This window comes from Mustela lutreola, chromosome 8 (assembly GCF_030435805.1).
Source record: "Mustela lutreola isolate mMusLut2 chromosome 8, mMusLut2.pri, whole genome shotgun sequence".
NCBI lineage: Eukaryota > Metazoa > Chordata > Mammalia > Carnivora > Mustelidae > Mustela > Mustela lutreola.
In genome coordinates this window covers 110,045,046-110,059,965 of record NC_081297.1, presented here as the reverse complement: position 1 = coordinate 110,059,965, position 14,920 = coordinate 110,045,046, and the positions used below count along the sequence as shown (strand labels likewise).

The window sequence follows — 14,920 nt, the reverse complement described above, 5'->3', positions numbered from 1 at the left end:
GCTGTCTGCTCCGCGGAGAGCCTGCTTTCTCCTCTCTCTCTCTGCCTGCCTCTCTGCCTACTTGTGATCTCTGTCTATCAAATAAATAAATAAAATCTTAAAAAAAAAAAAAACAATAAAAAAACTCCACAATGCATTGTTATCACTTTTGTTTTAAATAGTCTATTGTTTTCTAAAGTGATTTAATAAGGGGAAAAAATTGGTATCTACCCAAGTAGTCACCATTTCTGGTACTTGTCATTCCTTTTTGTAGATGTAGATTTCTTTCCATCTGGTATCGTTTTTCTTGCCTTAATGGACTTTAACATTTTTTATAGTGCAGATCTGTCAGTGATGAATTCTTTCTTCCAGCTCTTCTGTGTCTAAAAGCATCTTTATTTTGCCTTTTTTCCAACTTTATTGAGATATGCTTGTTGATATCACATGTAAGTTTAATGTACAGTGTAATGATTTGACATATATTGTGAATTGATTACTGCAATAAGTTTAGGTAGTACCTATTATCTCATATTTAATACAATGAAAAGAGAAAAAAAAATTTCCTTATTCTCATCCTTTTGATGAAAGTTCTTAGGATTTACTCTCTTTACAACTTCAAATGTAACAGACAGTAGTATTAGCTATAGCCATCATGCTGGACATTATATCCCTAGTACTTATCATGTAACTGGAAGTGTGCACCCTTCTTTGTTTTTGAAAGATATATTCAGTGGGTAAAGGATTCTAGGATGAAGGTTTTTTCTTTCAGTACTTTAAAGAAGTCACTCCACTGTCTTCTGATTTAGATTATTTCTGGTTAGAAATCTATCATCATCTTCCTTTTCCATATGTAATGCATCTTTTTCTCTGGTTACTTTTAAGATTTTCTTTCTGACTGGTTTTAAACAATTTGGTATGTGTGCTTTGAGGTTCCTTTCTTCATGTCTCTTATACTAGGATTTGTTGGCCTTGGATCTATGGGTTGGAAGTGTTTATCCACTGACAAATTTTCAGCCCTTATTTTTTCGATTATTTTTTTCTTTCCCTTCTGTTTTTTGGAGACTCCAGTTATGCTTATATTTGACTGTGTGAAATTATCCCACAGTTTTCCAATGTTTTGTTTCTTTCATTCTCTTTTCTGTGCTTCATTTTGGATGGTTCCTATTGCTACGTCTTCAAGTTCACTACTTTTTTCTTACAGTGTCTAATCTGCCATTAATCCCCTGTATTTTCTTCTCTAGCATTATGGTTTTTAACCACTCAAAGTTTAACTTGAGTCTTTATATTTTTCAGTGTCTTTACTTAATATGCCTAATCTTTCTTCTGGTTTCCTAAATTCATGGAATACAATCATAATACCTGTTTTAATGTGCCTGTCCACTAATTCTATCATTGTGTCACTTTTGAATCCATTTCCTTGATTTATGTCCTCATAGTGGGTTATATTTCCCTGCTTTTTTGTGTACCTGATAATAATTGTAAACGAGACAGTGAGATTTACATACTGTTGAGTGCTAGATATTCCAGTATTTCTAAAAATGTTCTTCAGCTTTGTTCTGCAATGCAGTGAAGTTGCTTGGAAACAGTGAACCTTTCAGGTCTTGTTTTTAAGCTTTGGTAGACAGGATCATTAGAAGTTCATTTTCAGTGCATTACCCTCACTATTGAGGCAATAATACCCTTTTTAGGGTATTCTAACCAGTAATCCATGAATTAGGAGATTTTTCCATGCTGGCTATTGGCAATAGGCACTATTCCCAGTCCTGGATGAGCTGCAAACACTATTCCTTCTTCTCCTTTTAAGTGGTTCCTTTCCTGACCTTGGGTAGTCTCATATGCATGAGTACTCCACTAAACACTTAAGTGGGGCAGGGGAGGGGGGAACCTTCTGCAGATCTTCAGCATTCTTTTGGTATGGCTCTCCTCCCTGGAGTTTTGCCCTGCAAACTCTAGCTGCCCTGGCTTGCCTTGGCTTCCAGCTCCAACCTCAAGTTGGGGAGATTTCCAATCTCTGTCCAGGTTCCCTTCCCTATACTCCAACCAGGAAATATTCTCTGGGCAGCAAGTGAGGGCAATATTGGTTTCACCTTATTTGATTCCTGTCTCTGAGGATCACTGCCTGTTTTTTCCTACTGTCCAGTGTCTTGAGAGCCATTGTTTTGTTTTGTCTGATACTGTGTTTAAGGCAGGAGGGTAAATGTATTCCCTGTTACCATCTTGACCCATTTTCTTTTTGATTTTGTAATTTTTTATTTTCTAGAAAGAGCATTTTGGAGGGTTTTGTTATGAGAAAAACTGTATAAGTGATTTTTAAAAAATTTTTGTGTGTTTTAGAAAATGTAAGTCTAGCTGAGACTTCCACTTATTAAATTAGTCTTATAATTAAAATGTGCATGCTTTGAACTTAGAAAAATCACACAAATGAACAGGGTAGGAATGACTGAGCACCCGAAACTATTTCTCTGTAGAAAATAGGCCTGGTTCTACCTAGAAAATTCTGTCCTGATTTTACACAGGCTCCCTTAAGCATAAAATGGACCTCTTAACGCTTCTATTCTTACTGTTCTGCAGCATTTCAACCATGACGGTTTTGCTGACCTTATTCCCTTGGTCACTTAGTAACTAAGCTTACTACTGCATAAGAAAGACATAATAAAGCAACATAATAGAAAGTAGAGATTCTTATTGTGGTAGAGCTGTGGCCTAAGAGGCTGATCTCAATTAGTGTTAAAATCTCTTAATCTGTGTGTTGGGCTGAGCATGGTTGGGTTTTCCTTTGATATCTCTGCCCAGAGAAAGCATCTGAAATGTTAGGTCCGTTCTAATTTGGGTTGGAGAACATCTTGCTCTATTTTTGTTGCAGTTTAGATAATTTTAGAATATATGTGGATTCAGTTTCACTTTATAGTCTTTTACTAACTCTTAAAAAATTAGTACATCAAAAGAAATTGGGGTTTGAGACAAGGCTCATAAAATTCCTTTGACTGTCTTAGTTTTTAATTTATAGAGAAGCTCCATTACAATTACAGGCTCTCAAAGCTATATCTTTAAAAGACTAAAATTATCCAGAATTACAGCTATATAACAACACTACCAATTCTCTCATTTATTTAGATGAAGAACTAGTGGATGTTTCTGCATCTGTCTTACCAGAATTGAAAAGAGAAACATATGGCCAGATTCAAGTCTGTGCAAAACAGAGGCTGGCTCGACATGGTTCTTTCAGCACAGTTCAGGCTTCTGAGAGGATCCAGAGGAAAGTGAACTCGGAGCCCAGCAGCCCTTATAAAGAGGAACAAGGTATCTGCCTTTCCATATTCTGTGGAATCAGTTGTCCTGTAACAGTCACTCTACCCAGGCATTTTAAAATAAGCTGACTCTAGGCCCTGCCTGTTTCTTCCACTTACCTGAAGTGAAATGATGGTTGGGGGTAAAAGAGTTGCTTGCTTCACAGGAAGTGAACATGGCCCCATGCCTGAAATTCATTCTAGTCCACCAGTGAAGATTAGCTGGTTTGCCAGGGTTGGTCTGTTTGATGCATGTCAGACATTCATCAGATTTACAAAGCAACACTTGCATTTTTTTCTTTCTAATTATTGATAAGACCTAAATTCCCCATTAACAGCTAGCATCTGGAAATTTCTCTCTTTAAATCAAAATCGGAATGGATTTCAGATAATCTTATAATCCCTGAGCAGTGAATAATGAATCCAGCTGTATATAATTGGTGTGCATAAATCCCCTGCCATATTTTGTTAGAGTTTTATTTTTCTTTTCAGGGTCAGGTGGCTACTCCTTAGAAATTGGAAGTCTGGCAGCTGTTTACCGACAGAAAATAGAAGACAGTTCACAGTGAGTAGTCTTCAAAAACTCTAAGTGTATTCTTTTTTGTTTTTTTAAGATTTTATTTATTTGAGAGTGAGAGAGAGACAAAGAGAGCATGAACAAGGGGAGGAGCAGAGGAAGAAGCAGAGTCCCCACTGAGCAGGGAGCCCAATGTGGGCTCGATCCCAGGATCCCAAGATCATGACCTAAGTCGAAGGCAGACGCTTAACCGACTGAGCCACCCAGGTGCCCTGAGTGTATTCTATTTTCTGGTGTTAACTTTGACTCCATTGAAATGCCACCTATCAGAATGTAAATTTTAGCAGTCTTGCTCCTAAGTCAGCCATTTGTACATTAAGAATTTTCTGGGTTTTCCCTTTGTGCTCATCATTGTGCTGGGTGTAGCATCAGGGACAAAAAAGTATGAAAAATTTATACCCTAAGCTAGTGAAAGCTTATAGGGGAAAAAAATAAAAATAAATACATTGATAAAAGACAGTTTACTACTAACATGGCCCTGAGAACCAATAATTGTAGTTCTTGGAATCATTTGTCATTGCTGTAGCTAACTTTGTTTATGAACCACCAGGTCCCATTCTGAAAGTTTTATGTGTAGTAACTCATCTAATCCCAACAACAGTCGTTTGAGATTGGTACTCTCATCTTTATTTTACAGAAAGGAAACAGAAACCCAAAGAGGTTAAATAACTTGCCCAAGGGCACAGTGCTAAGAAGGGATAGAGCCAGGATTCAAACCCAGGCCATCAGACTCAAGTTTTGGGTCTGATTTTGAAAGAAATCACATATTATGGGGGGAAGCAGAAGAAATGCTAATGTGGGAATAAGAGAGGATTTTAATGACTGATTTGGGAAGAAACAGATTGTGAGGAAGGGTCAGGGAGTATGGGGACCATACACTGATAAGTTTAGCCATAAAGATTTGTACAAATAGGAAAGCAAAAGGAAACCTCGTTCATAAAAAGAACTCGGGGTGTTGGAGGTGAATAGGTCAAACTGGCAAAAAAAAAAAAAAAATTTAGAAGCCAGGTAGAAGAGTTTGGGTTTATGAGACAGACAGTAAAGACCTACAGCAGACTTCCTTGAGAACACTATGGCTGTTTGAAGCAGGCGGAATGGCCCATCTGCAGCCATTCTGGTGCGGGTCTGAGCTGTGTCAGCTGCAGATGGAAAGGAGTGGAAATCAATGTAAGACGGTGAGTCAGCACAACTCACCAAGATAGAAAGCGGCCTCACAAAGGACACCTAGGTCTCAGATGATGGTGCTGCTATTGGTGGAGATGCAGAGGGTGAAGGTAGATGACTGGAGGTAGGTAGGACGGTGGGGGATGTATTCAGTATGGGTATTTTGAGCTTCACAGAGCTGAGTAGTAGTGATTTCTCATTCAGAGGGGCTGCGGCCAGAGAGCTTTACTCATCTCTGCAGCCCAGGGCCCTCCATCTGATTCCCAGCAGCATGTGGACAACAAGACAAGGCAAAGTACATCTTACTGATTCCATCAAAAAGGCTCAAAGAAATCCCTCTCCTCTGTTTACTGTTCTTTTTTTTTTCTTTTTTAATTTTATTTATTTATTTGACAGAGATCAGAAGTAGGCAGAGACACAGGCAGAGAGGAGGCAGAGAGGAGGAAGCAGGCCCCCTGCCTAACAGAGAGCCCGATGTGGGGCTCGATCCCAGGACCCCGAGATCATGACCTGAGCCGAAGGCAGAGGATTGAACCACTGAGCCACCCAGGCGCCCCTCTGTTTACTGTTCTTAAAGGAGTCTTAAACGGGTTTTCCTCATCTATTTCCCAAAATACACTAATGACATAAATGTTTTTTGGTTATTTAGAAATCTTCCTGTATAAAAGGCCCAGACATTGTTTTTAATCTATTAAATAGGGATTAATTTTGAATGAATTGTGCCTAAAAATTGGAACTCTGAGCAGAATAAGAATGACAGAAAATAATTTAGTAGATAACTTTATTTCCTCACTCACTGCCCACTCCATTTGTCGCACAGTGGATTTGAGACAAACCAGATGTGTCCTTTAAATGAACCTCTGGTCCAGTCGCGGCTCTCTACCCAGAATGTCATTCAGTGCCTGAGTGTCAGCCTTGTCTTCTTTACATTCAAGCAGGCCGGTTGACCTTCATTCAATAGGCTGATCAGTCACTGATCACTCAGTCACTCACTTTTCCTCCCTCGTCAACTGGCAAGGGGTAACTATCATTATAATTATGTAAAATTATTATATTGTGTTAGTCATGGGGCATCTGTGGGCCTGCTATGGGGTAGCAGTCACTATGTGCTGATAACGATTAGACATAGAGGAGGCAGGGGAGAGCCGGTGTGATCTCTAAGCTGAGAGTCCCCCAAGGGCTCACCCACCTCATCCCTAACTATCCGTCCAGGTTGTATGGTCATCTGCTCTGGAGTCAGCTTGTAGGTGCTCAGGGACACACTTTAGTATCAGCTTGAGCAGCATTATCTCATTTCTGCTTTGGCACATCTCTCTTTGGGAAAGCAGAGAATCTGGTGGAATGTGGTAACTTGATGGGACCCATTATGTTCCTTTTTACTGCAGGAGGAAAGCCTTTGTCAGTAAGAGAGTGATGCCTCCGTCAGGCAGCCTGGACCCTGCTGCTCCTTTCCATGGCTTGTCTGTTGACTCAGAATATTCTGCTAATCCTTTACCACACCAAGTATTTTCTGTGGCCCAAACGGACCTGCAGGCCTTCTCCATGCAGAACAGTCTGACTGGACGAATGAGTGTCTCACCAGCTTTGGCTGCCTCGGACATGGAGACCCTGAAACCAGCCCTGCTGGCCGGCCAGCCGGTGGTATACGTGCCCTCCACCTCGCTGTTCATGTTGTACGGGAGCCTCCAGGAGGGACCGTCCCCAGGGTCCAGCTCGGGGTCGGAGAGGGACCCATCCACACCCTCAGTTCAGAAGCGCCTTGGGGAGGAGAAGAGGCCTCAGGAGGAGGAGCCAGCCACTAAAAGACAGAGCAGGGACTACGAAGACAGCCCTCTAGCTCTTGTCGTGCCCAAGGTAAGGGAGTTCGGGTGTTCAGATGTACAGGTGCTAATAAGCCATTGAGTCTGAAATGTGAGGTATTTCATGTGTTGCTTATATAATTAAGCCCAGGACTGGCTCTGCCATAAAATCTTGCCATAAAGTAGTACCATAATAAAAGTGACTTTTATAAAATTCCCACTTTGCATAAAATGCTAAAAAGTGTAAAAAAAAAAAAAAAAAGACGCATAATCCTACCACATAGAGTCAATCAGTCAGTGTGTTTGTATATTCCTCCCCGTCTTTTGGCTTATCCTTTTTTTCTTAAATGAGTTGAGGTCACTGACATAATCATCTGAATCCAGGATGCACCCGAGCTCCAGAGTCGGCAGTGTGGGGGCTGCTGGTTTTCAGTGTCTGTGTCTGTCCTCATCACAGCTTAGAGATCCCGTTTCCCCAGCTACAAACGAAGGGAATGCAAATATGAGCTGTTCACATCTCCCACTTAGTAGCCATTCAGAGGTGAACAAGATCTGACCAGTCCAACACTCAGGAAGCAGAAGCACGATCCTGGCAGGCGTCTGTGCTGGGTTCACTAGGCACCCGCATGGAAATCAGTCTGTTACTGAGGATGCTTTCTCTTCTGTTCCTTTCTCTTGCCAGAGTGACTCCTTCTAATTTTGTATGTAGCCTGGGGTTGCAGAATGGCAGTGAAAGACTGACTGGTATATATAGGTCTTAGATAACCAAGACTGGCTTTGGGCCAGTCCTCCTGCAGTCGTTACTGGGCCACTCAAAGTCTAGAACCCACACCCTTTATGTGTCAGCAGCTCTGAAATTTATCTCTGTCTAAACACAAAGGCCAGCCTGTTATTGTTAAAACTCCATCATGTCTATGCTTAAGAATCCTAAGCCTGTAGAAGTACGTGATGGGACAATGATTTTCAGACCACTGTAATAAGCATGACAGAAACAACAGACACACGCAATTCGGTGTGGCACACATTGGTCTTTGACCTGTTTGTTTATGTGTTCGCTGTGTTGAGAAAGCTGCTATTGTGATTTTTCTTGCTTTTCCGGTTCCTCATTGACTGTACGTAGAAACCCTCAGAGTCCACAGTCGTTGCCTCCCCCAGAACCCCTCGTAACAGTGGCCCTGTACCCCTCGAAGACATTCACATGGAGGCCCAAGTCTCAGCTGCAGAGGAGCCTTCGGCAAAGGCCACAGCCAACTGCTTTGTTTCTTCTGAGTGGGGAAATCCTTCGGGAGACACAGAGATCGAAAAGTCTTCAAAAGAAAATGAAAGCACCAAAGAGCCCTCTTTGCAACAGTACCTTTACGTGCAGTCACCGGCCGGTAAGGAGGGTCCTTGTGTCTTAGGGCCCCTCGGGATGGTCGGGTCATAAATTAGATTTTTACATCTTTTCCATGTCACCTGACGAAGTGGTTCATCAGTGAGCTGCTGTCTACACAGCCTCTGAACCATTTCACTCTCGGCCCTTTCTTTCCCTCCATCAATGAAATGAAGGTAGAGGCTGCTATCACTTTGGCCAACTTGAAGGAAACTATGAAAATAATTAGGGCAAGTCATCTTTTTTAAATGCATTAAACTTTTGGCCACCTTGTACAGCTAGCGTGCTGATGTCTTGCATATCCAGAGGTACTCAGCATGTCACTGTGGTCGAGGGCCAGGTCTAGAGAGGGCTGGACATTAGAGCCACTCATTACCTCCATGAACTTCAATACTAAGGCGTCCTCGTGGTAAAGCAGCACTAACGATGGCACCTGTGCCGGGTGGGTGCTCTCAAAACTGTATTACATTTTATAGATAATCTGATCATCTGAAACACTTCAGATGATAGTGCCTGACAGTAAGACTCCACAACGCTGTCAGTGTTTTGAAATAAAGCTGAAATATAATAGATCCCTAATTTTTAAGACCCCGCATTGTGTACATAAATCTGCTCTCGATGCAAAGACTTAAATTGATTTTCCTGAGTTTTCCATTCACTTCATAGGTTAGGTAGGTGTTACTATTGAGTTATCTACAAAACATTCTTTATTCCATTAGCAAATATTTTCTGAGGGTTTGATATAAGCATGATATTCAAAGGTGCAGACACACCGATAAACAAGAAACAGACTCAGTCCCAGCTGAATGGAAATGACAGCCCAGCACTGGGATTCTTAGCTTTTGCTGACACTATGGTAAAGCCTGTGGATTCCTCCTCAGAATGTTTTAAAAATGCATAGAATTAATAAATACATAGGATAACAAAGGAGGCCAATTATATTGAAATACCCTTAGAAAAAATAATTTTTTAAATTATAGTAATAAGAAGATCCGACAGTAGTTCCAGTGTTACAATTTCAAAGTCGTAATGTCCTTGACAGTCTAGTAACAATCTCCCATAGCTCTAATGTTATAGGAATATATATGTGCTTTTTACTAGTGACAAATTCCAGTGCTAGTAATACTGTTGGATTTGTTGCCTGTGATCCAAGTTGAGGGAGATATAAATTTGTTTGAAGTTTACAAAAATAAAGATAAAATTTTTCCCAGCCAAGTTCACTTTCCTCCTCAATTTGCATTCGGTGGAACACATGTTAATTGACTCTCTCCGGAGACACTGACTTCCCCACATTATCCCACAGTGGGGTGGGATTTCAGGGGGGGTCCACTGCTGGGGAGAAGCGGTGCAGGGTGGGGAGAGCAAGGAAGGGAGTTGGCCTGGTCAGGTGGAATTCATTCACCATGGGTTCCCATTTGGAAGGGCCATGGGGGACATGTGCTGGAAACGTACATTCTGTTGACTTTCACCTTGTTCTTCTGTTTCAGGATTAAATGGTTTCAATGTGCTCTTATCTGGCGGTCAGAACCCCCATGCCGTGGGACCCCCTTCAGGTCAGCTGCCATCCCTCAGCATTCCTTGCATGGTCTTACCATCTCCGACGCTGGGCTCTTTCCCTGTCCTCTATTCTCCCACGATGGCCAGGCCGCTTTCCTCTGCCCCCGGTGCTCTCCCAAATGCGGGACCTGTGAATTTTGGCTTGCCTGGCCTCGGATCAACAGCTCATCTTCTCATCGGCCCTGCAAACATGGTTAATCCAAAATCATCAGCACTCCCCTCCACAGACCCTCAGCTTCAGGGTCCGCTCTCACTCAACATGAGTCCAGAGATGCCAAGATCACACAACATCATCCAGCCTGAATCCCCTGTGTACGCGGGGCATCCTGTCCCCATAGTAAAATTACAACAGGTGAGTCGTGCTGTCAGCCCGGGAAGGTCATCATTCTGCGATGGGGTCAGTTCAGTCTGCATTTCATGAGCTTTGTTTTTAGTCTCCTGCCAGTAGTACAGAGGCTCCAGGTCAGGGTCTACCCAGCTTCTGTTGGAGCTGGCGGCTAGAGATGCTGTGCTTTGAATCCAAAAATATTTTTTAGTTGTCAGTATGTTCCTTAAAATTAAAGGGATTTATTTCTAGGATGGTTCAGGGGGCTTGTTGATGAATGCTGAATATTCCGATGTTTTCTCCAGGCTTTCATTTCATTAGATGAGTGACAGGAGAGCACACACACACAAATGTACATATATGAATTTTATAATCAATATTAATTAATCAGTACTGTATTTCCCCCAAACTCCCATTTGTAGTCAACAAGCATGTGTTGGTGCCTTAGGCATTGTCCAGAGTTGTTCCTTTCTCTCACGGAGACAGAGTTTTATGTTGTGGCCCAAAATATTTTAGACAAATAGTCAGAGGCTCCCAAGTTTGCTAGATGTTGAAATTAAACAAGTTAGTTTTTAAACAAGGTGATGAGAATGTGCTCTCTGATCACCAGTCATATGCCAGGCATCCAGCCAGTTAAGATAGGAAAGTAAACAGGATAATCGTCCCTGCCCTTTTAGGGCACGTTAAGGAGATCAATATGCAACATATAGCAGAAGATACATAGTAGCAAGTGATGAGAAAGAGCCAAGACGCACATACTTACTGTATGCCTAGCATGGCCCAAAGTGCTTTATAAATATTATCTTGTCTAATTCATGCAGCCCCGTGAAGTCGTCACCTTTGTCACCCCCACTGTATGGATGAAAACACCGAGGCACAGCTTGGCTAAGTAGTTTGCCCATGTCAGCCAGCTAGTCGTGCTGGTGGCACGCTCCCAGCCTCTTCGTTAGGCAGCCTTTCCGCACACAAAACAAGTGAATTTCCGGTTGTGGGAAGTGTTGGGGAGGAGACAAAGCAGAGGAGTGGGGCAGAAAAGCGAAAAGAAGAATGCCGCATAAAGATCGTACTGACACAGGTCAAGAAAGAGCTTAGTTCAGAAACTGAGAACAATTTGACTTCGCCTGTTTGTGTTTGCTCTTTTAGTCCCCAGTTCCCGTGACCCCCAAGAGCATCCGACGAACACATCGTGAGACATTTTTCAAGACGCCTGGCAGCCTGGGAGACCCTGTCCTTAGGAGAAGAGAAAGGAATCTGACACGAAACACCAGCTCAGCGCAGAGGAGACTTGAAATCCCCAGCAGCGAGGCTGACTAATCCGACGCTGTGCCAGACGGGTGTGGGCCCCCCTACCCCGCCCCGTGCCAGATAGGGGTGCCCCCCCGCCCCGACCTGACCTTCCCCGTCCCAGGTGATGCCCTGACACTGAATGCAAAGCAGGACGCAGACCATCCGGTCTTCGGCACACATCGTCCTCTTTCACCCACTGGTTCTAATGTTAACTTCCCATCATCATGAATCATCTATTCTTGAAAGCAACTGTTATTAATTGTGCATTTAATATCAGCTAGAGTCCAGACTCCGTGCGTGGTGTCACAGTGAAAGCACCGACTGACTTCTGTGGTTTCGATTCAAGAATCCTCTTATTGCTGGAAGCCGATCTGAACAGGCTACTGGAGCCTTGTGGTTTTTCTACTGGGGGAGGGGGCCGTCTAGCACTTAACTAGGGTGAGCATTCTTGGCAGGTTTTTCCCCTCGCCCTGAGCATAGATCTGTGGTGAGAGAAACTTCTTTTCTGCAGTGTATAAAAAGCTACTGCTTCCTTAGGCTTCATCAGGAAGCCGACTCCAGTTGTGAATCCTATGGTATTATTTATTTTGTTCCTGAAATGGGATTTAGTGCAAGAAGTTTACAACGACAGCAAAATACATGTTTTTCAGGGTATGACGACTTGAATGTTTATACTTTCTTCCTATAATTTGCCCTGCACTTACCTTACAACCTACTAATAATGTGGATAGATGTGTATGCAGACGGAATGTTACGACCAAAATAACTGTGAACGGCACCTTTGCTATCATGAACTGTGCTGACCCTGTCTGGGCATGAGAAGCAAGATGAACGCTAGCAGCCTAAGAGCTGACCTGTGTGAACATTAAGGTTTTATTGTTCGTTTGTAAAAGTCCTACCATGTGCAGTTTCCTTCACCACATGCCCCATGGGTTGTTTTTTTTTTTTTTTTTAACTTAAATATTAACTGTAGAGTATCAGGTATGGATGCCTTTGAAGGATATCTGTCTATTGAATAAATCAGGAAGGTAGCAAGTGATTATATGGAAAATTGGAACCTAGATGGGACCTTCTGGTAGAATTCTGAAGCATAATGATGTAGAAATTGATATAGGACCAATAGGTGATCATTTTATTTTTTTTTCCCCTTTGGCTTTTTTTTTCTTTATTTGTGGAAGGGTAAGAGGGAATATGGACACGTTATGTTCAATATCCAAGAGTATTCAAATCAGTTATTTTTCAGAACGTTTCTGAAAAATAAGAGCGGTGAGTGCAGGGATTCATTGTTCTAGCATGAATACAATTCTGGAAACTTTATGCAATACCCCTTTGTTAAACCATACTGCTTTAGGATTTCATTAAGAAGCCAGACTAGTTCTTTATATTCCTAGGTTTATTGACGTACCTCAATCTTGTCTCTTCCAGTAAATGCCTTCCTCTCTCCTTTTTTTTTCCTTCCCTCCTTCCTTTCCTCTTTCTTTTTTAAGCTTCTGTCTTAGATTTGGAATCTTGGTGTAGGATTCTATTTTATTTTTATTTTTGGACCCAATAAAATGTTATATGAAATAAAAATATTAATTTAAGAGACTCTGGGAGTCTGACTAAAGTAGCTTTATATTAACTACACGATACTATTAGCATTATTACACCCACAAGATTTTTGAAAACTTGAGATAGGTAGCCAGATTAAATAAATTTGTTATATAAAATTTTTTATCAACACTAAACTTTTGAAGTTTACAAGATGGCATTTTTTTTCTTTTCCTTTTTTTTTTTTTTTTTTTTTTACAATCTTTTCTAGTGTTAAACAGATAAAATTATGGTTCTAATCCACAATCTCCCAGTAACTATTACCCGGAGCTAATATGAGGAGTTCCCTTAAACAAAAATATGCTTTTTTCAGTGAAAGTACAGGACACACAGCATCCCTAGCCGCACAGGGTATGAGCATGTTTAAATCCACCATGCTTAAAAACTTCCACAAAATATTTTCACTTGTGAGGTCTACATTTAGATGAAATCACAATCTGATTTTCCCCACACTGTTTTTGGACGCTCGCCACTTACTATTTTAACTTCTTTGCTTTCCTTTTTTTCTTTTTTTTTAAATTCTGTTCATGATATGACCATATAAACCTCAGAGAATTCACGGTTTCTTGGGGGGTGTGAAGAAGCAACCCCATAAATCAGAGTATTATGACTTTGTGACCATACTCAGCAACAGAAAACGGAGAAGCAACTTGTTTTGTATTCAGTGTCCGCTTTTTAATGTGGCTTTGTGATGTGTAAAAAGATCAAAATAAAACAATGCAGGGGTTGTTTCTGTCAGGAAAACGTAGCAAAGCTGCTAAGCTAGACTTGGGTATTCGGGGTAGTGAAGAAGCAATGGCAATCTTGAATCTATCATTGTATAACTTAGTAACAGACAAAATAATTGTTGGGGATCCTGCTAAGGAAATGCAGCTTTGACTTGGCAATGAGGGAGGTATGTGTGCCCTACACTGTCCAGGGTTTGTGAAACCCTTTCATTCTGGTACAAGAGTTGGGAGTATAACGTTTATACTTGAATCTACCTACCAAGTTTACATTTCTCAATTCTTTTTTGTAAGGTGCTATTTCTGTATTTAAGTAACTTTGTTTTTTTTTATTCAATGTAAAGCTGCTTTCAGCTAATCTTATTGCACTGCTAGTTTTGTGTAGGTATTAATTTTATTGCTGCTTACTGCTTTCATCTTCATACTATTTAGCTGTTCTTTTTTCTAATGGCTATATTTATAGCTATCTACTTGTAACTTTACTACATGTAAACTGATTTGTTTCTCTTTTAGAAAGATATTAAGCTTTATAAATTAGCAATAAAAATTAATTCATTTCACGAGATGTTGATTGTATTTGGTGGTGGGCCGTGTGTACCAATTTCAGCAAAACCGTTACCTCTTGCAGCACAGCTAACCAGGCCCTCCGAAACCCGATCCTTTTATTGAGCCCTCCCGGTAGTTCCCAAACAAAAAACGTAATATATTACAATTGTACAGGAGCTTGAGAGGGTAGGAGGATGATGCCCTTGAGCTTCGGATTTCCACTGAGACAGACTCTCAGGTTCAGAGCTTCTGGATGAATCTGAGGCTTATCCACTTCTAAGAATCACTTTCCCAACTTCTCATGACATCTGCAAGGTTAAATGCTTCTCATTCTAACAAATGCCTACCCTTACTTAGTTCAGAGCCAAATACTATTGCTAACCCTCACTTTCAGGTAAACTCCGAACAGACCTCATCTCATATTCCCTTCTTTGTTATACTTGCAGAGTCATTTAGGTTATGTGGTTTTCGGTCCCTCCTGCTAAATTGTGAGGCCCTAGGGAAAACAAGAGCTTTGAAACCCCAGTATCAAATCCAGTCTGGGTACTCAGCAACCCCCAAAATGGTGAACGGAGGAACTATAGGACCCCCTACAATAGGGCCTACACTTTCGCTAGGGCTGTTTGAGTCCTCTCTCACCAATTATTTCACTGTGACCTCTTCATTCTGACACATCACTTCCTGTCCCAGTTCATAGCCTCCCTTATCACAA

At 41.4% G+C, this 14,920-nt stretch overlaps 1 protein-coding gene across 1 annotated transcript in view; it reads left to right on the top strand.

Moving 5' to 3' along the window:
• The window catches only part of E2F7 (E2F transcription factor 7), a 39,689-nt gene extending 25,464 nt beyond the window's left edge, over positions 1 to 14,225 (top strand). Inside the window, exons 8-13 of the mRNA XM_059186397.1 lie at positions 3,094 to 3,279; positions 3,759 to 3,831; positions 6,393 to 6,861; positions 7,927 to 8,182; positions 9,666 to 10,087; positions 11,204 to 14,225. Of these exons, the coding sequence (XP_059042380.1) occupies positions 3,094 to 3,279; positions 3,759 to 3,831; positions 6,393 to 6,861; positions 7,927 to 8,182; positions 9,666 to 10,087; positions 11,204 to 11,374 (1,577 nt within the window). The 3' untranslated portion in view covers positions 11,375 to 14,225. The remainder of the gene's footprint in view (positions 1 to 3,093; positions 3,280 to 3,758; positions 3,832 to 6,392; positions 6,862 to 7,926; positions 8,183 to 9,665; positions 10,088 to 11,203) is intronic.
• The last annotated feature ends 695 nt before the right edge of the window (positions 14,226 to 14,920 follow it).